General features: G+C 35.2%; 2 protein-coding genes across 3 annotated transcripts; one reads left to right on the forward strand and one right to left on the reverse strand.

The window, feature by feature from the left end:
* Positions 1 to 200: 200 nt before the first annotated feature.
* LOC111509812 (solute carrier family 25 protein Shawn) lies at positions 201 to 5,583 on the forward strand. 2 transcript variants are annotated; one of them, XM_023165641.2, is made up of 7 exons: positions 201 to 463; positions 541 to 713; positions 1,081 to 1,366; positions 1,519 to 1,721; positions 1,940 to 2,021; positions 3,588 to 3,753; positions 5,296 to 5,583. In XM_023165641.2, the coding sequence occupies exons 1-7, from the start codon at positions 349 to 351 to the stop codon at positions 5,381 to 5,383; spliced, it is 1,113 nt and encodes a 370-aa protein (XP_023021409.2). In that variant the 5' UTR covers positions 201 to 348; the 3' UTR covers positions 5,384 to 5,583. The 2 variants fall into 2 exon arrangements, with proteins under 2 accessions (XP_023021409.2, XP_023021408.2); XM_023165640.2 differs by lacking the exon at positions 5,296 to 5,583 and having other exon boundaries at positions 203 to 463; positions 3,588 to 4,164.
* A 518-nt stretch (positions 5,584 to 6,101) lies between these two features.
* Positions 6,102 to 17,593, reverse strand: LOC111509816 (synaptic vesicle 2-related protein). The gene is made up of 11 exons (XM_023165647.2): positions 17,391 to 17,593; positions 14,703 to 14,906; positions 13,674 to 13,836; positions 10,773 to 10,948; positions 10,527 to 10,711; positions 9,457 to 9,647; positions 8,114 to 8,267; positions 7,886 to 8,000; positions 7,593 to 7,752; positions 7,048 to 7,175; positions 6,102 to 6,201 (listed from the first exon to the last, which is right to left on the reverse strand). The coding sequence occupies exons 1-11, from the start codon at positions 17,449 to 17,451 to the stop codon at positions 6,146 to 6,148; spliced, it is 1,593 nt and encodes a 530-aa protein (XP_023021415.2). The 5' UTR covers positions 17,452 to 17,593; the 3' UTR covers positions 6,102 to 6,145.
* Between the last annotated feature and the right edge of the window lie 2,357 nt (positions 17,594 to 19,950).

The following is a 19,950-nucleotide window of genomic DNA, read 5'->3' on the forward strand; positions in this document are numbered from 1 at the left end:
TTTCCGGAACCGAACTTTACCGGATTACAAAAGTTCAGTGATGCATAAACCATCCATCAGAAAGCAAAAATGAAACGTTACCGGTATGCCAGCCATATTGCTATCTACATATCTCACAGAACTATAAACTATAAAGTTCTGTAACCTATCTCATGACCAGTCCATCCTGTTGGTCTATATGGAAGCATTTCGTTGTTCTGTGATTATTTGTTTTGATATTCAGTTCTCAATTTTCAGCTTAATTTTAGGTTATTGTTTGAATATTTGAAAATCATGTGTTATTACTGTCACCGACTGCCCTTGTGAATGAGTAAGATTTGAACCGAACTTTCACCGGACTACACAAGAATGTCTAACAGAGACTCCAATGATACAATAGATTATGATGATCCTAAATTCAGAATAACTCCTTTTCAACAGGCAGCTGCATCATGTACCGGGGCTGTTGTAACCTCACTATTTGGTTAGTTTACACACCGTAATCACCAAGAATAATGTACAGTAATTGTTGACAATTCGAATAACGATTCCTACTTTCAGTTACTCCCTTGGACGTTGTGAAAATCAGGTTGCAGGCTCAACAAAAGGCAGTGAAATCCCAGTCGAAATGCTTTCTATATTGCAATGGTCTCATGGACCACTTTTGTAGGTGTAGTCCCGATGATCCTAACTCTCGATGGTTACAAAGGCCTGGCCACTTCAACGGAACCATTGTAAGTTTAATCAACAATTGGAGTATAGTGTAGAAGAAACTGGAACCTCTCACGGAATAAATCAAAAACCGAATGCTGCTTCCTCCCTAGAACTGTAACATTCTTTTTGACGTGTTTCACCAATCCACTTTGCATCATTAGAAATTGATTATACCAATGCCTAAGTATAACTTTTTCTGTATATATCTAAAAGGATACACTTTCACTTCTAGTCGTGAATCAGTGATTTCTTGAGTAGTAAAACACAGTAGATGAGTTGATTAGTAGTATCTTCAAATTTTTAAAAAGGCACTGAGTAAAAGTTCATTGTTCTTTCATATGAACCAAGATTTTGTTGTTTAGTAATTTCAGTAATAAAATTTTTCAGGACGCCTTTATAAAAATAAGTCGGACAGAAGGAATAAGCTCTCTTTGGAGTGGCTTGAGTCCAACCCTTGTATTAGCAGTACCTGCCACTATAGTGTATTTTGTAGTATATGAACAATTGAGGCTAAAATTGAAAGACGTTCATAATGGAGATAATGCAATTCGAAAGCAGCCGTTTTGGATACCTCTTATATCCGGAGCAACGGCTCGTACCCTCTCCGTTTCCATCGTTAGTCCTTTGGAATTGATAAGGACTAAAATGCAATCAAGAAAACTTAGTTACCTTGGTAAGTTTTTAGGTACTAATTAATTGGGTTCTTCTGTATCAAAATTCGAAAGCTTTGTCTGATTTGTAACACTGTATCAAACAGTTGGCTGAAAAGTTGGTAGGCTTACGGTTTTCTGTATTACTTGAATAAGTCTGAGGTTATGTTTTCAGAAATTGGGGAAGCCCTGAAAATTCTTGTGAAGCAAGACGGTGTTAGAGGGTTATGGAAAGGTATTTTTCCGACGCTGTACAGAGACGTACCCTTTTCTGCCATATACTGGATGAGCTATGAGACAATTAAAGTATTATTGGGCGGTCCAGATCCCCAGCCATCCTTTTGGAGAAGCTTTATATCGGGGGGTATATCAGGAGGTGTAAGTTCTACTTGGTTGATCATTTCCTCACAGGTTGAAAGATGTGCATACTGAAGATGTAAATTGTTCAGCTTGGATTCCACTGGATATTGACTTTGAGTTATCAATTTGAACAGGCTTTTTGAACAAAATAGTAAATTTTCAGTATTCAGTATATTTATATGCTTTCTCACATTGATAGACAGTCATTTTTCAAATAACCATTTGCATTTTTGCAGCTTGCCGCTACTATAACCACACCCTTTGATGTTGTGAAAACACATCAACAAATTGAATTTGGAGAAACAACTTTATACGGCGGTAAGTTTCATCAGTGACATGCTCAATTCTTTAACTCATTGAGAATATTTCAAATTTGATAGAGATAATCAATAAAAATTAAAAATGTCACAATTGTCTCCTAACAAATGGCATTTGTCACAACAATCATCTTTAAATAAAAGCAGTCTTTGGTGAAAGAGATTTGTCATAATTGTTTCAAGGCAAATGAAATTTGCTAGAGTTCTTATTAACTAAATGCTATTTGTCACAATTATCTTTAAACAAATGACATTTGTCACAATTGTCTTCAGACAAAAAAGAGTTGGTCACAATTGCCACCATTTTTTCTAGAAATATGACATTTGCAAAAGTTCTCCTCTGATGAATGGCATTGATCACATTTTATTCAACAAATATTTGTCACAATTCTCTTCAAATAAAAAACATTAGTCTTTGGTAAAAGAAATTTGTCATAATTGTTTTCAGACAAGTGACATTTGACAGAGTTCTCTTCAGATAAATGTCATTTGTCACAATTATCTTTAAACAAATGACAGTTTGCCACAATTATCTTTGAACAAATAAAATTTTTACACTTGTATTCACAATTGTTCTCAAATTTGAAAATATTATTTAAAATTTTCTTCGAACAAATATTTGTCATAATTGTATTCAGGTAAATGAAATTTGTCATCATTGTCTTCATCTTCAACAAATGAAATCCTCATTCACAATTCTCTTCAGATAATTCACATTCATCAAAATTGTTTTCAAACAGTTGCCATTTTCCACAACTATTTTCTAACAAATGAAATGCCACAGTTGTATATTGATTTGATTCAAAACAAATAGTATATTCCTCAATAACAAATCTATCTGATCAGTTATTAATTGGGTACAGATACATTTGATGAAAACTATAAGCAATAATCTATCCAAATTTTGAATAAATTAAAAAAAAAACAAGTTTTCCACAACTTTAACACTAGGAATAATTTTACTCATTATTATTTTCTTTTTCTGTGTAATTATTTTTCAACCCTAAGGCATAATCCTCATATTTGATAATTTAATTGGTTTTATCTTCAATTGGATAAAAAAATATTCATAAAAATGCATATTTTCAAAACCAACACTGCTCCTAAACATCGTATCGCATTTTACCAACCAAATTGGCATAGGTAGACTAATTCCTAAATCTGAACTTTGCCTAACAGGGCACCCTTTGCTATTTTCGTACTTTCGAAAGCATCAAAAAGTCTAGTGTCATATACCGATCTCATCAATTTTAGACAGTGTTCATATGTTCATTGATTTTACATACTTTCTCCAAGGCTTGTTGTTTCTCCCAAATCGGATATGTGCTGTGTCTTCTTTGAAACGAGTTTTGATGGCTCACTTAGTCTGACCGATACATTTTTTGTCAGTCCTCACCAGTTATTTCAGTTATCCCCGACTTCCAACTTCTTGTCTTCAGAGTTACCCAACATTTGTTGAAGTGATGAAGCAGTTTTGAAGGCTATTTTCACGTTCAACTTTGAAAAAAAAATTACAACTTGGTTGGTGAAACACGCTTGATGGCATCGAATTGAATATTTTTTTCAGATAAACCACAAAAAAGTAGGACGACAGCCGAAGTCATCGGACAAATCTACAGGGAGCAGGGCATCCGCGGGTTATTTACCGGTGTAGTACCCCGCCTGATCAAAGTAGCTCCGGCTTGTGCCATCATGATATCCTCCTTCGAGTACGGGAAAATATTTTTCAACAGGTTAGCTAATACGGAGTTCATCCCTGATGATATTGAGACGAACACATTACCTGCGCAACACAAAGTACTTGGTACTGGTAGCAGTACCAGCGGTTCATTGTTGAAGCCAAAGAACATTATTAGTTCAAGTAATTCTAGTCAGGAATTGTTGTGATAGGATTGTGATAATGGGTCTGAGTTCTTGGTTGAATCATTTTGAAACTTCGTCATTCCTAATAGATGGCTTCGATGTTGATGGGATTGGTTTCTATCATAGGTAGACAAATACCGACTTTAATGTAAAAAAAAATCCACCGGTTGTACATAAAATATCTGCCATTTCAAACTGTTATTGTTACCATTATCAACCATTTTATATGTTGTTCAGTTCATATATAGGTGAGTTCATTAAATTTTTCAATATTCGTTTTATATGGTTATTTTTTCTCTAATATATAAACATTGTATATCGATGAGGTATTGTTCACATCTGAAAGTATAAATACATAAGAAAAAATTGACACGACGTTGCACTTTTCTGTTGAACCACGTAATTCCTCTGAATATTTTTTTACAGTAGCTGAAGAGGGAACGATAATAAATAAATAAAAAGAGTTTACATTGTAGTGGAACCCTTGGGAGTTTGAACTCGGGTGTCTCTCGAGGGGTGAAGGAATTTACATGAAACCAACGGATTTTTTTGCAACTTGTACCTTTTTTTTGGCATTTGGAGCATAATATTTTCTTCAAAATCACCAAAACATTGACGCTAGCCGTGAAAGCCAACATTCCTATATAAAAGGACATTTTCCGACATTCCTGTTTATTTAAAGGGTCGTAGGGATCTTGAGCAGGTGATAAATGTGGAGGGGAGACCGGCAGTTGCACCCTATTACGAATTTTTTTTGGCTAGTTCAGTTATAATTGATAAGTCTCCAGTATATGTTGTGTATACGTAATAGTAAAAATTCTATGGTTTTGTTGAACATTTCAAACAGTTTCCCAAGCTATTTATTCATCGAAGCAACTTGAAAACGTTGCATATTTCTAAGGCAAGTTTCATTTACAACGGTTTTTTACAAAGCAGTTTTTTTGACATTGTTTGGTAAGTGGTTTACTAAAAATTCCTGTCTATAATTACGAGGTCTGTTGAAAAAATACGGTGAATTTTCATTTTTCTCAAAAAGAAATTCGTATTTTGTCAAAAGTCCACAATCACCAGTTTCTTCGATTTTAAAATCAAATGCACTACTTCTGAATAGGTAGAGATCCATATTTGTGGCATCCACAACACATTCTCGAAAAAAATGAATCAATTTCATCCCCCCTCCCGAGAGATCCGAGGTTTCAACGTTTATAAAGGTCCAGGAGGTCCACTATAGGAATTTCACGGGATTTGTAATCAATACTCACAACTTCATTTAATTATTTTTGCCGTGATATTATCGTTCCAAACATAGGAATGCTAGCAACACTCAGAAACATATTGTGTACCCTAGTTTTTTCAGAAAACGTGAATATTTCTTGGTTGAAGTTCAAAAACTGAAAGGAATTTATTTTTAGCAAGGAAAAACCTACTGAAAAGCATGAAATATCAGATCCTCATCAATTTGGGTCTATTCATAGCCTTTTGGCTTGCATACCCGTCTGAATAATGCAATTCTTCCATGAAGAGACATTTCAAGTGATAAAAGCATAGATAACAGTATACTGAGAAGAATGATCACTTGTTTTCTGGGTAAGGATAAAGTGGTATAACATTCAGGAGTTTATTAAATTGTGGTTTGTACAAAGTTTGTGATATGTTCGAAATAAAAGATATTGCAGTTGTAAATAAAATCGCAAAAAGTCTGGAGTATGATTTTCTCTGATTTTGTAAGGAGTTTGCAAGTTAATACTGAATAGTAAAAATGATGTCATTGTGAATTGATTTGAATTCGCTTATAGTTTGAGTTTTTTTTTAACTATTTGTACCCAAAAGAAAAGGGTTTCATTAACCTCCCTTATATTTATAAAATATGCATGAGTCATTGAGAAAAAAAGTCAGATTCTAATGAGGGTTACGTTCAGCATTAAAAAATATATCTAGATTTGAAGTCATGGCCATATAAGCGAAGTTTTTTTTTACCCATTTTTTAAAAATAATTCTTTGTCGAAAAACCCTTAATAAATTAGTTTCCCATATGGTGCGTACTTTGGGGATGACATATTGTCTCTCAATATTTTTTGTGCTATGTGACGTGCTGTAAACCACTGTGTGAAATAGCTAATAAAGTCCATCTATCTAAAAAAAAAACATTTGGCAGTATTATCATTTGATTCATGTAATTTGAATTTGGCACAAAGGTAGAAGGAGGTTATGAAAGAAATGGAGTAAAAAGACTTTATTGAACAAAAATAATAATAATAATCCTCACTGCAATGCTTTCATATCAGTATTAGGAAGAAAACATGCCAAGAAAGAACAGCCTGAAAAATAAATAATGAATGTTAATCAACTACAAATAAATATTGTTACGGGTCATTATGAATAAAATACAGAATTCCACTTGGATTTTTCAAAATTTCAGTTAGATTAGGTTGGGCCAAAGACGTAATAATATGGACTGTTCGTAACGTCACTTTTACATAAATTCCACCTGTGAATAACAACGTCTTCGCTTCTGCGTCATAACGTCATGTGACAACTTTCTCTCTCTCTCTCTCTCTCTAATTTTATGGACTCGGGCGCATTTGTCCAGGCTCCTCCTATCAATTTGACAGAAGCTTCGTCGGGAGGGACGCCTCTTCTTCGGGAGACCTTCTGATTTTTGAATTCACATATATGACTCCTTTACGTGGTTATCCATGCCACCCGGCCTGGATACCGGCGTGAATAAAAGGGCCCTTAAACTTCACTTTTTTTTGTAAACTCTCATACATTTCAGTATTCATTACAAGGACTAGCACAATTCACTCCATGTGACAACGTGAACCTCTTTATCTTTTTTTAGTTATTAGAGTCACTGTTCTCTCTTTAATGGCCAGTCCATATTACGACGTCACTGGATTGGGTTATGGGTTAGGTTGAGTTGGATTTGATGGATTCTTCAAAATCTCAACAATCTTATGAAGCCAGTAGAATCCATGTGATTTTATTGATTTTCCTCATTTATATTTGAAAAACTTTCGAAAACGAATCCAAGTAGAGTTTTAAACTCTGAAAATATATTGAATTCGCATAAAATCATCAGATGTTGATGAGAGACGTAACTCTGAACCATTTTGCGCGTTCTCTTGGAGCAGAATTATCCATTTTTCAAGTGACAAACTCACCTATCATCACAGATCCTACGGAGAAAAATGGAGGAGCACATCCAGATTCTAATAAATAAGGAAAACCCATATTCCCCAATGCCGCTCCAAGTCGCCCAAACATCATTGTTAAAGAAACGGACATCGTTCTGAAAACATAAAAATAACGCAATGAGTATTGAACGAAAGTAATTTTTTTTGTGGAGAAGTGCACTGATTGAAATTCCGCTTATTTCGATGGAATTGAATAAGTATTACAGTTCCAAGTAGGATCATAAAAACGAATAAAACTTTTAAAACAACCTGAATTTTGAACGTAGTTTCATTTTTGGTTTCGTAAGTGTTTCATCATGGTTACCAACCCCAACTGGATATTTTCATTCGCAATAAAAACGTACTTAAAAAGTACTTGCAAGAAATTGTATTCAAATGAATTCAAGTACGTTTTCGAAGTGAGTATTTGTACTTGTACTTAAGTGTACTTTATCAAAAGTATGTACTTTTTTCTTGAAACCAGAACGTCAAGTACTTGACACAACTCTGAATATTCATAACTTTATCGTTACCTCAAAGAAGTTGGAGTTAGATCGACTACCACGGCCAGAATAACATTTATTCCTATACTGCCAAAGGTCACGAACATTGCAGAAAATATGATCGTGGAAAGAACATTTCGTGACAAGTACATTGTCATTGCCATAGAACCAGATACAAGTCCCAAAATACCTGGAACATAAAAAGTGTTGATTACATTTAGATTGTGGAATACAGTATTATTTTTGATTAACTGCAAATAAAGTGCTAACCCAGCCCGAAATGTGAATATACGGGGTGATACTGGGAAAACTATTTTACTTACTTAACAGTTTCTTTTTTCCAATAGAGTTGATCAATGTTCCAGCGGTTATGTAGCCAAAAATACTGGTTATGGCCACAATCATAGAAATTATATACACCTCTGTGTTATTGGAATTCTGTAAATGAAACAACAGAAGTGGAATTGGAGTAAAATCCTTATTTGATATTTTATGATGAATATCTCAAGGGAAACTTCCATTCGCAACTGAAGTTGAACTTTGAATCTTACCACTTCACACGCCTTGGTCGTGTTCATACTGTCATTTGTCAGTTGGAATATTTCTAGCATTTCGCAGAGTGTAGCCTCCTCATCATTGTTGTAATACCGATAGTCATTCATCGCCTGATATATCTGAGGTAACCACAAACGTAAAGTATTCAAACTGAAAAAAAATCCTAGTCAGTGTGTACAAAATGTACATATCTCAATGCAGGCTCTCAGTTGTGTAATTCTTATGTTTTTATAATGTAGGTGTCTATGTTGAGCAAGTTATTATCTCAAAATAAAATATGAAATACTAACAATTTTTTTAATTTATAATTGTGTAACAAAACTTATTTTGTATCTAGAAGAAATTCAGTAGTGAGCACTAAACACATTGTTTTTCCCAGCGAGACCGAGACTCCTTTTCGTTTGGAAGGTCTCGCTGAAGCGTTCAACAGTAGTTTACCATCAATTAGACGCTTCATCTTTCCTGATTTTTTTCCCATCTCCTTAATACCTTCACTAACGTCTCCTGAATTTTTTGGAAAGTAGTCGCGTTGGGAATGAAAAAAATGTACTTTCAAACTTATTAGACAACCTCTGAAGCTTGAAATGGTTTCAACATTCTTTTGATTCGTTTGTAGTTAGGGTCTTTTTTCTCTATGACCTCTTTGAAGGTAATCCACCCTTCTCTTTGAGGATCCGTCATGGTTGTGATTGATTGTGGATCAGCCATAAGCCATCTAATTCTGGTCCAACAAAAATACCCCTCTGCAACTTTGCCTTTGAGAAGCCTGGAAACTTCGATATCAAGTATTTGAATCAATGTCCATGTTTTGGAAGTGACTTCACGAATTGCTTCATCAATTCCAGCTTTATATGAAGCGGTGGTAGAACTTTATGAGGAGGCACCAAAGTTTTGGTCCAGTGATTCCCTCGGTCTCTACTATCCCAACATGCCTGCACACTTTCCAACCGTGGTCTTTATATTTTAATTTTTGAAGAATCAATTCCAGGTTCTTGTAGGTTTCCTGGAGGTGTACGGAGTGACCGATAGAAATGGAGGCATAGAAACCGTTATGCCATTGTGCTGGGTCATTTGAGAATATTAAATGTATCCAAATGAACCAACTTGTCCTCTTGGGCAAAGTGGGATACAGGGCACAGGACGATCTTTATTTAGAAAGTAATGATACAACAGTGATAAAAATATTTTCAGAACACCTAAATACATGCAAATCTGTCGAAAACATCCAGACAGAATTACAAAAAAAATCGACCTAACCAAAAAAGTCTATTATGGACTTTCCCCTCTGATGCTTCTTCAGCAATAAAAGTTTCGATGTACTTTGCTAGTTTTGACTCACCTCATCATAGTCATGAACTGTAACAGCGAAACTAAAACCATTTTGGTAATGTTCGGCCAAAAAAAAGTCGGCGAAATGTTTTGGAAGCCATCCCTGAACCCAGTGTTCTTTGTTTTTGTGACAGAATCATTATCCTCCGAGTTATTTACATCGATAGTGTATATTTTGATTTCATCGACCAGATTTTTTATCTGCGAAGGAAAGTAGTTATTAGAAAAGGCAACAAAAATCGCCTGCACAAGTGAATTATATCCGAAGGAGACTACATTGAAAGTGAAAAAATAGAAATTGATGGTCGTTGAGACTGTTATTCAGTGAGTCACTCTGTCAGCCATTCAGTGAATCAGACAGTCAGTGAGTCAGTCGGTTAATTCGTCAGCGAGTTGGTGAATCAGTCAGTGAGTCCATCAGTGAGCCAGTCGGTGAGTCTGTCAGTGGGTCGGTGAGTGAGCCAGTCATCCAGTGAATCAGTAAGCGAGTCAGTCAGTGAGTCAGTAAGCGAGTTATTCAGTGAGTCAGCCAGCGGGTTAGTAAGACAGTCTGTCATTCCGTCAGTCAGACAGTCAGCCAGCCAGTGAATCATTCAGTGCGTTAGTCAGTAAATCAATGGACCAGTCATTCAGTGAGTTCGTCAGTGAATCATTCAGTCGGTGACTCAGTGGGCCAGTGAGTCAGTGAGTGAGTCAGACATTGAGTAAGTCAGTGAGCGTGTCAGTCAGCGTGTCAGTCGGCGAGTCAATCAGACAATGAGTTAGTAAGTCAGCCAGTGAGTTGGTCAGTGAGTCAGTCAGTAAGTGTATCAGTGAATGAGTCAGAGATTCAGTGAGTCAGTCAGTGTCAGTCAGTCAGTCCGTTAGTAAGTCAGTCAGTCATAGGGTCAGTCAGTCAGTCAGACAGTTGATAGCTTTCTTTCTGTGGAAGAATCCCGCACTTTTTTGTGTGAAGATTGAGAAGTAGAAAGCTAAAACTTTTCATTAAGAAAACTTTTTAGTGTTCCATCAACGATTGAAAACTTCAGTTTTGGCTCAAATTAAGCTACCTAATTCCATTACAATGTAATAAACTGATACCGGATAAGTTTCCATAGGTCTTCCTGTATTGATCCTGTAAACTCTCTGGAAGACCTCAAGAGCTTCTTCGTTTTTTCCCATGGCCATCAGAAATTTGGGACTTTCCGGCAAGAAAATGAAAGCGAGTCCGCTTGCCAGTGCTGGAAGAGCACTCACCATCAAGTAGATGTTCCAGGAATGAAATTCTGAAAAAATTATTTCGAGTTTGTCATTGAAATAACCATAAGTTTCGGTGGTGGAACATACCTAGGTTTCCTATATTGAAGTTCATCTGGACGGGGAGTATGATTAGTGCCAAAACGGGCAGTAGAAGGTTTCCCAGACTGAAAATCGCCCCTAGAATCATTTGTACCCTGGCTCTGTTCTTAGCGCAGTGGAATTCGGAAAGGTAGGCCGTTAGTGCTGCAAACGGCCCATTGATACTGAAAAAAGAACCACATTTTCAGCTATGAAGAACGTTTAGACAAATTCAACTATACAGGGCTTTTCATGATGAGCGTTAATTAGCCGTTTCTGAAAAACTATTTAACGGATCAACCTGAAAATTCCACAGTATGCATAAATCAATATGACCTACACGCCTGAAATATTTCAGACGAAGCGGCGTTGTCGCTTCTACTATAAAGTAGCGGCTTCTTTGATTTTCCAAATGGAACACCCCGTATATAATATCATATTATGATTCATTATCACTTTGTCAACAAATTCATATACTATTTCCCTATACCTATCTATTACCGTTTAGAGGATATAAATTAATTTCGATATTTTTTTTACCAAACATGAACTTTTATAAATGCTGATAATCTTGAACTCTCTTGCACTAAAACGATCAAATTTGAAATGGAGTGGAGTGATACTATGAGGATCTTCACTCCGAGTCATATTTTCATTTGCCTCATACAGGGACTTCAAAAAATGCAGATACTTTGATCTCATGAAAAAATGAGTGGAACTCAATTTTTTCAATTGCAATACCCTGTAGATTTCAACATTTTTGAGCTCTACATCCAATTTTAGATTAACTTTGTTCAGATAATACTATTTCTATTTTGAACCGTTTTCGAGATAAATTGTTTCAAACGGAAACTGACGTGGTTTTCCTGCTCGTTTTTTTGAATTCATCACTTATTTTGGATATTCAACATTTTTTTATACTTAGTAATATTTCTTTTTGATCCAGTTTTTTAACTGTCTCAGATTAGTCAATTCGAAATTGGTATGCCGAGTATTTCATGAAAGATATCCACAACTTCCGAAGCCGAATAATAATGTGATGAATCGACTACTAAAAAACTGTAGGTTGAATGGAATCTTCCGTCCAAAAATCATTCGTAAGAATACTAAAGTGGATGATGATGACAATGGTATAACAGTTTTGGGATACTTTCATGCATTTCCAAATGCTTCTCTGCACGAGGCTGAAAGGGAGATAGGTATACCCTACGTGACAATTTGTCGAATTCTTAATAAGCATAAATGGCATCCCTATAAGTTCTACTGTGTCCAACATTTGAAAGAGACTGACTTACCACGTAGAGTGGAATTCTTTGAATGGTTACTTGTCAAGACTCAAGAGGGTGAACATTTCCTTGACAATATCATATGGACAGATGAGGCCAAGTTCACAAAAAATGGAGTTTTCAATAGACACAACAGTCATTATTGGGCGCCAGAAAATCCCCATGTTGTCCGCCAAAGGAGTTTTCGAGAAAGATGGCAATTCAATGTATTTTGTGCCATAAGGAATGAGTCAATTTTTTATATCGAGTTAAAGGATGATAATTTGAATGCATCAAAATATGAAGATTTACTGAGGAATGGAATTCAAATGATTTTAAATAATAGACCAGGAAGAGAACGTGTATGGTACCAAATGGATGGTGCTCCACCCCATAATTCTCATTCAGTCAGCGAAGCTTTAACCGAAATCTTCGAAGACAGATGGATTGGTAACAATGGACCTTTTCGTTGGCCTCCTAGAACACCAGATGGCAATCCATTAAATTATTTCGTGTGGGGTTTCATTAAAAATATGGTTAACTCTACTCCAATAACAACAATGAAAGATATGAAATCGAGAGTTACAACTGCTTTCAATAGTTTGACTCCAGACATCATCAGAAGCGCTACACATGACAATCTTTTGAAGAGATTACATGTTTGTTTAAGTAGAGGTGGAGATGTGTTTGAACATATTCTGAACTACACTGACGAATAAATTAACTCATTAATTTATGGGTTTATTATTTTCAGTTCGTGTTTCAGCGTTAATAAAACTATTGTTTGAAGAGAAGTTTCATTCGATGGTTGAGGCGTATTTTAATAATTATCTTTTCATTGTATTATCTGTGACTAATTGAGAAACATCAAACGAAATCTGTTTTACAGAAATGAGTGATGAACAAGGAAACCATGTCAATGGTTTGAAACAGTTTATCTCGAAAACGGTTCAAAATAGAAATAGTATTATCTGAACAAAGTTAATCTAAAATTGGATGTAGAGCTCAAAAATGTTGAAATATACAGGGTGTTCCATTTGAAAAAATTGAGTTCCACTCATTTTTTCATGAGATCAAAGTATCTGCATTTTTTGAAGACCCTGTATGAGGAAAATGAAAATATGACTCGGAGTGAAGATCCTCATAGTATCACTCCACTCCATTTCAAATTTGATCATTTTAGTACAAGAGAGTTCAAGATTATCAGCATTTATAAAAGTTCATGTTTGGTAAAAAAAATATCGAAATTAATTTATATCTTCTGAACGGTAATAGATAGGTATAGGGAAATAGGATATGAATTTGTTGACAAAGTGATAATGAATCATAATATGATATTATATACGGGGTGTTCCATTTGAAAAATCAAAGAAGCCGCTACTTTATAGTAGAAGCGACAACGCCGCTTCGTTTAAAATATTTTAGGCGTGTAGGTCATATTGATTTATGCATACTGTGGAATAGTTTGCCAGAAACGGCTAATTAACGCTCATCATGAAAAGCCTTGTATATTTCAATGATTTTTTCGAAACTGATCTACGGATATGTTGCATTTAAAAGAGGGACATCATTTTGAGTTTTCTAAAATTTGTAACAGCGAAAAACTATAATTGTTTGAAAAATCTAAGCAATATCACATTCTTACATGAACCCTCCTAGAAATTTGGCCACCATCAGCAACGGGAAGTTCTGGGAAGATGCTGCCATCAGGAAAAATAGACCATCCAGTAGTAGTCCGATATATAAAAGTTTCTTTCTTCCCAAAGTATCGCATAGATAACCCCATAGACATGCGCTGGATATCATTCCTGGAAATAAAGCAAAATACCGATATGAGATATTCTTTGACAGACTTTTTTGTGAAGGAGTCGGAGTTTATTAATGTTTTTTTTGAATTAATATAATTTTTTTGGCAAACATAAGTTGCCTTTTTAATGCATATCTCTTTTTTCCAGCTTCATTTCGTTTTCATTTCATTCCCATTCTTTGTGCTAGGAAAATTAACCAAAGGATAGAAAGGGTTTATGTTTTAGAAGTTTCACCTAACTCCAAATTGAATGTTACAAGAATCGTCAGTGTCGTGCATTTTTTTGTCAATATTTTTGGCTAAACTGTGTCCAGAGACGCCACTGGACTCAATAATTTGTATCAAATTGAATCTGAATGAACTTTTCTATTGAGAATAACATTCCTAAATTTCACCAAAATCGGATGTGGGATATTTACAATAATAATACTGTTATATCCTGTATATTGGAAACAATTCATTCCTTGACCTATATTTAGGTTTTTTCCATAAAATTATTTCCTTACATTTTTTGCGCAATTGGAAAACACCCTGTATACATAATATATTTTTCCTGGCGGTGGTATCTATGTCAACAAATGTGCAACCACAATCCTGTACTGAATATGACTTATCAGATTACCATTTTTGGTGAACTAGAACACTTTTAATAATTGTTTGAATTAAAAATTAAAAGATTTCCAGCCAAGTTTCTTCACGACGTTTCGATTGTTAGTATCCTCAATCGTCTTCGGTCAGTTATCACGTAATACATAATATGAGATTTCGTAGTTTGAGTTTATGTTTGGCGGGCGGAGAATGTACAAATACCAGAATTCAATTCACTTGTTTCACTGTTCTATTTATTAACTATACTAAATATCTTACCAGCATAAGTGATCGCATTCAGGATCCCTTTGTGGTTCAAAGTGAGCTGTAGATCACATTCTGCAGCCGGGAACACATACGACATCGTCGTTGTTTCGAATACTGATGACCATCCCGCAGCTGTCGAAACGATGTACAGGATAACGTTGAATTTTCCATAGCCAGCGGTTGATATCGCCCGTTCAAAATCTGCAGGTTCTGCATCTGAAATAACCATTGATTTCAAGGAAATCATTCATTACTCTTTGTTTTTTGCCAGCACCAAGTTCTGAATCGTAACCTTCATTGAACGATTCTAATATTCTATTCTTGTTCCCCACCCCGTGATTAAATGCAGTAAACATATATACTGACAAGATAGTTCCTTCATTTGTAGTCTCACCACTTGAATCAGTAATATTTTCAATAATATGTTTATGGACCAATGTCGCTGGCCATCTACACTACTGTTATATTAATGCTCTTCCATTCATGAAGTTGGTAGTTTTCCCTTTCAATGATATCTGTTACAATTCCATGTCGAATTTTTGAAGAATAGACTGGAGGAAAAAGTGTTTTTCATGTATTCAATGTTGGTGTGAGAGTAGTTATTACGAACTTAATTGCTTTGAAAAGTTTTGAGATGCCTTTGAAAGTTTATGAATCGAAAAATGTGGAAAAAAAGTTGTAATTATACAGCGTGACTCACGGTCGATGGAAGGTTAGACGTTTCTGGAAAACCCAAAGCATGATTTTTCTGAAAATGTCACCTCTCACATTTCCTTACCTGATCTATCGATCTGAAATATTTTCAGCATTGCGGCGTTGCCACTTCCATCAAAAAGTCCTAGCAACTTTATTTTTTTTAAATAGAACATCCCGTATATTAATACATTTTTGGAATCGCTCTGGTATTTTAATACTTTTTTGTTGATAATCTCCTATACCTATCTCTATCTGTTTTCGAGATAAAAAATAAATTGTGCTAAATATGGTCCAAAACATAGCCTTAATTGAAATTAAGTACATCAGTACTCTCAATTCATGAAAAGTTGATATTTTGATTCAAATAACACCAAGAAATCGACTCTATATCATACAGGGCGTGCTAAAATTACTATTATTTCCATTGTGCATAAAAGTAGTCAAAAGTTCATTTTTTCAAATGAAACCCCCTGTATATTACTCGGTAAATTGAAAGATGGTGAAGAATGCTTCAAGATGATACTCATGCCCCTATACCTAAATCGTCAAGTTTTCTCAATAAAGTCGCTTCTTCTAGAAACATTATTTTTTTTTAGAATTTGGATTTAGGTAGCAGTGGAATTATCAAGCTTATAGCAGTTCGGTTACTTTTATAAGTAATTTACAAAGAGTTATCGACGGTGTTTCGAATCATCTTCCAAAATGAATATCGATTATTCGAACGAAGTTCTTATGAAATTATTCATTATACACATGAACAAAGTGATCAAATCATTGTCAGAACGTGTGAAAAATTCAACCAAATGTATCCTGAATTAACACCAATGAACGAGAGGAAGTTTGTAAGGTTACAAAATAATTTCCGCAACTATGGCTCAAAGTTTCCAGGAAACAACTGTACCAAAAATCAGTCATTTCTAGGTGAAAAGTAAGATTTTGTGGGCTAAAACATGTGAAAGTACAGACAATAACAGAATAGAATGATTCAAAATAACAAAAATGTAAACAAAATATCACATTTTCACAATTAATGCTGAAAATGTTGTCCGTTACATTCTAAACACTTTAAAATGATTTTTGTACGCGACTTGTGGTTGCTTTTTCAATTTCCTGGGGATCCAGATCTTCAATACTCCGCACTATTTGCCGTCGCAATTCTTCTTTGGTAAGCACTGGAGTACTGTATACCCTTTCTTTTAAAACACCCCATAAAAAAGTCAAGTGGCGTGAGATCGGGTGATCTCGGTGGCCAATCCCACGGCCCTAAACGCCTAAACCAACGATCGTCGAAGAGTTCGTCAAGTTTCCTGGAAACTTCCTGGGGGGAATGAGCTATCGCTCCGTTCCTCTAAAGGCAAATTTTCAAGAAAATCGGTTACAGTCGTCCTTAATATTTGGAGATATCTCTCTGCATTCAGTGTGTCTTCATAAATAAAAAAGTTAATTTTATTGTTCTTCAGAATACAGAAAACATTCAGGTCAAATTTTTCTTGAAAATCCATTTCTTTTGTAACATGAGGATTATGATCAGCCCAAAAATTTTTATTCCTTCTATTGAAAATACCATCCCTCGTAAATTTTGATTCGTCGCTCCAAATTATTTTTGACAAAAATTCCCGATCTCCCTGTGTATGAATCAAAAGGAATTCACAAAAATGCATTCTACGTAATGTAATGAATCATTGTTAGTTTATTGTATAAGTAGCAGTAACGTAAAATTCTGTTTTTTTTTGGCCTAGCCTCCAATTTTATTATCGTTTTATTGGTTTGCAAGAAAATAATCATCATAAAGTAATGAAATCTCACGTAATTTTTATCTGACCTTGACATTTCGTCCTTTTCAAAAATATAGACGGGCGGGACTTTTCACGTTCTCCCTGTATGATACTGATACCAAAAACGTTCCCACATCATTTCCCCAAATCATAATAATAATAATACCAGCATACGAAATTCTCAGGCTACATTTCAACCAGCCCCAATTTGCTCTAAGTCTTGACCCACCTTGTATGACTACTGCTGCCTCCAGCCTTGGAAATGAATGTGCTTTGGTTTTTCCGGGCATTTCTCAACGGATTGCGGATGACTAGATCCATCCCTTCCGCTCGGGGATGGCTTCACGGGAAAACTCTTTTTGTTGAAACTAAAATTTTTCGAAAGTAAAAACAAAAGGCCGGTCTGAAGGCTTCTGAGTTACTGTCGGATCGAGTTCCTATCGATTTCGGCAACAGCAGCTGGAGTCTGCACCCTCATGCGCACAGAAAGCCGATTGAGTGGAAATTTCCGAGATTAAAATATATACGAGGGTAGTTTAAAAAGTTTTCGTCCTAACGAAGATACAAGACAGTTTTTCAGAATGTTTTCTTCAATTTTCTCAACATAGTCTCCTTTAAACTCTACACATTTTTCTCAGCGATGCTCTCAGCTCTAATCCGTCCAAATAGTACTCGGCGTTTTTCTCTGCAAAATAATTGTTCACGAGGGTGTTTACTTCTTCATTTGACGATAGTATCTGTCCTCCGAGCGCAATTTCAAGATGAACGATCACAAAGAAGTCGCTTTGGGCTAAGTCACGTGCCGTATTCAGGGTCAGGGACTATATTTATGTTTCGGCCATATAATAGTGTATCTAAGTACCATTTTCAGTAATCAATCGGCATCAAAGCTCAGATTTATTGCACCTAAACTGCTCTAACAGCGTCTTGAAAATGTTCATTTGAACACGTTTTTGTATTAACGTGAGTAAACGCGGCACCCAACGGGCGGACAGCTTTCTCATACCTGAATGTTGATTCAATAATAATAATTTTTTATTCCTTTGAAATGATCATTTAACAATGAAATAGCAAACGTCAAGTAAAAAAAACATGTAGATGTATAATACGGAGTTAATATACAACATAGAGATTATAGTACATTGATCACAATTATTTGGAAGTATACTTAAAATACTCATTGAGTGGTGTTGATTCCCTAGCAAACATAATTTATGTGAACTTACCAACTCAACCACCGGATATATAGTGACATTATTTATATCAACCTGTATAGGCTCTAAGAGTCTTCGGTTGAAAAATTGAACTGACACCGTTTTCTCGGCATTGACTATAAGTTTATTTGCATGAGACCATTTCTAGTAAATTTACGACTTATTGCTAATATTTCAATTTAAATCTTAGTTGCCATGGAAATTATATTACAGTTTGACACTTGTGAAAGATTTAAGTGTACTATTGTCAACAATATTCACCTTACAGTTCTTCAAATTATTTTGTGTCATGGCTGCAAGATTGAGCGTAAGAGAGAAAATTGAAATTGTACGCCTTTCGGGAGATGACGTAAGAAGTGCTAGAGAGGTTTGTAGAGTATTTAATGAGAGACATCCAGATCGTCCTCGTATTAGCTGCGGTACGGTAAATAAAATAAATAAAATATTCAATGAAACTGGTGCAGTATCAAAAATGATATCAAAAAGTAATCCTGTACAAAGACGAAACGGGAATGACATGAATGATCAAATCATTTTAGATTATTTCGGAAATAATCCTAATGCCAGTATAAGGAATGCCACTTTAGATTTGAATATTCCACGAGAAACTATTCAGAGATGTTTCAAGGCAAAGAATATTAAACCTTTCAAGCCAAAATTTTTACACACACTTCAAGAAGGCGACGAAGCAAGACGCCTGGAATATTGTTTATGGGCCCAAGGGGAATATTTAAACAATAGAAATTTCCTAAAAAATATTTTATATACCGACGAAGCCACTTTCACTACAAATGGAGTAGTGTCATCACATAATTGTCGCTATTGGGCAGCGGATAATCCTAACTGAGTAATAAACTGTAAAAGCCAGTATTCCCAAAAAAATCAACGTCTGGTGTGGGATATTGAACGAACGAATTATTGGTCCTTTCTTTTTTGAGGAAAACATTAATGCGAAGAAGTTTCTAGAATTTTCAAACACATAGTTTTGGGATGCTATTCACGAGCTGCCAATCAATGAACGATCCAAGTTAATTGTCTAGTTAGATGGATACCAGAGCTGTGAGGCAATGGCTTAACGAACATTTTCCAATCCGATGGATAGTCCGTTTATAGAGTGGCCACCCAGATCTCCAGACCTCACAGTTTTGGACTTTTTTCTCTGGGGACTTCTCACACAAAAGGTTTACAAAAACCGCTCAAGAGATAGAAATGAACTTTGTGCAAGAATTCGACCGGTATGTGCAGATATTAGCCCTCAAGAACTAAGGAACGTAATCAGAAACATTCGTCAGCGCTATGATACATGTATCGAAATACGTGGTGGATTAGTAGAGGCTACTAGAATATGAGTTAGAATTAATTGTTGCACTGAATCGAAACATTTCAATAATTAGTTATTAGTTACGTTTATTAAAATTTTTTGCTTTATTGTTAGTTGAATTGTGTGAATGTAATTCCGTTATTTTCACTAAAAATATTTACGCTATTTGGTTTTTTTTTATCTGGTTGCACTTTATCGTTGAAATCATTAAAAAAATGATATATTGCGACTGTTAGCTGTGTGAGTTTTCGAAT

Source organism: Leptinotarsa decemlineata, unplaced genomic scaffold (genome assembly GCF_025532065.1).
Source record: "Leptinotarsa decemlineata unplaced genomic scaffold, Ldec_3_MD MMD2_tig00026361_RagTag_RagTag, whole genome shotgun sequence".
Lineage (NCBI taxonomy): Eukaryota > Metazoa > Arthropoda > Insecta > Coleoptera > Chrysomelidae > Leptinotarsa > Leptinotarsa decemlineata.

What these genes read in the sequence shown, in the direction of transcription:
- LOC111509812 (XM_023165640.2), top strand. Translation starts at nt 349, where the DNA reads ATGTCTAACAGAGACTCCAATGATACAATAGATTATGATGATCCTAAA. An exon ending in TGTTGTAACCTCACTATTTG is followed by an intron (nt 464 to 540) that starts GTTAGTTTACAC and finishes TCCTACTTTCAG; the next exon opens with TTACTCCCTTGGACGTTGTG. An exon ending in AAGAAAACTTAGTTACCTTG is followed by an intron (nt 1,367 to 1,518) that starts GTAAGTTTTTAG and finishes TTATGTTTTCAG; the next exon opens with AAATTGGGGAAGCCCTGAAA.
- LOC111509816 (XM_023165647.2), bottom strand. Translation starts at nt 17,451, where the DNA reads ATGCCCGGAAAAACCAAAGCACATTCATTTCCAAGGCTGGAGGCAGCA. An exon ending in GAATGCGATCACTTATGCTG is followed by an intron (nt 13,837 to 14,702) that starts GTAAGATATTTA and finishes CTTTATTTCCAG; the next exon opens with GAATGATATCCAGCGCATGT. An exon ending in CAGTTCATGACTATGATGAG is followed by an intron (nt 8,268 to 9,456) that starts GTGAGTCAAAAC and finishes ATTTTTTTTCAG; the next exon opens with TTTGAATACTTTACGTTTGT.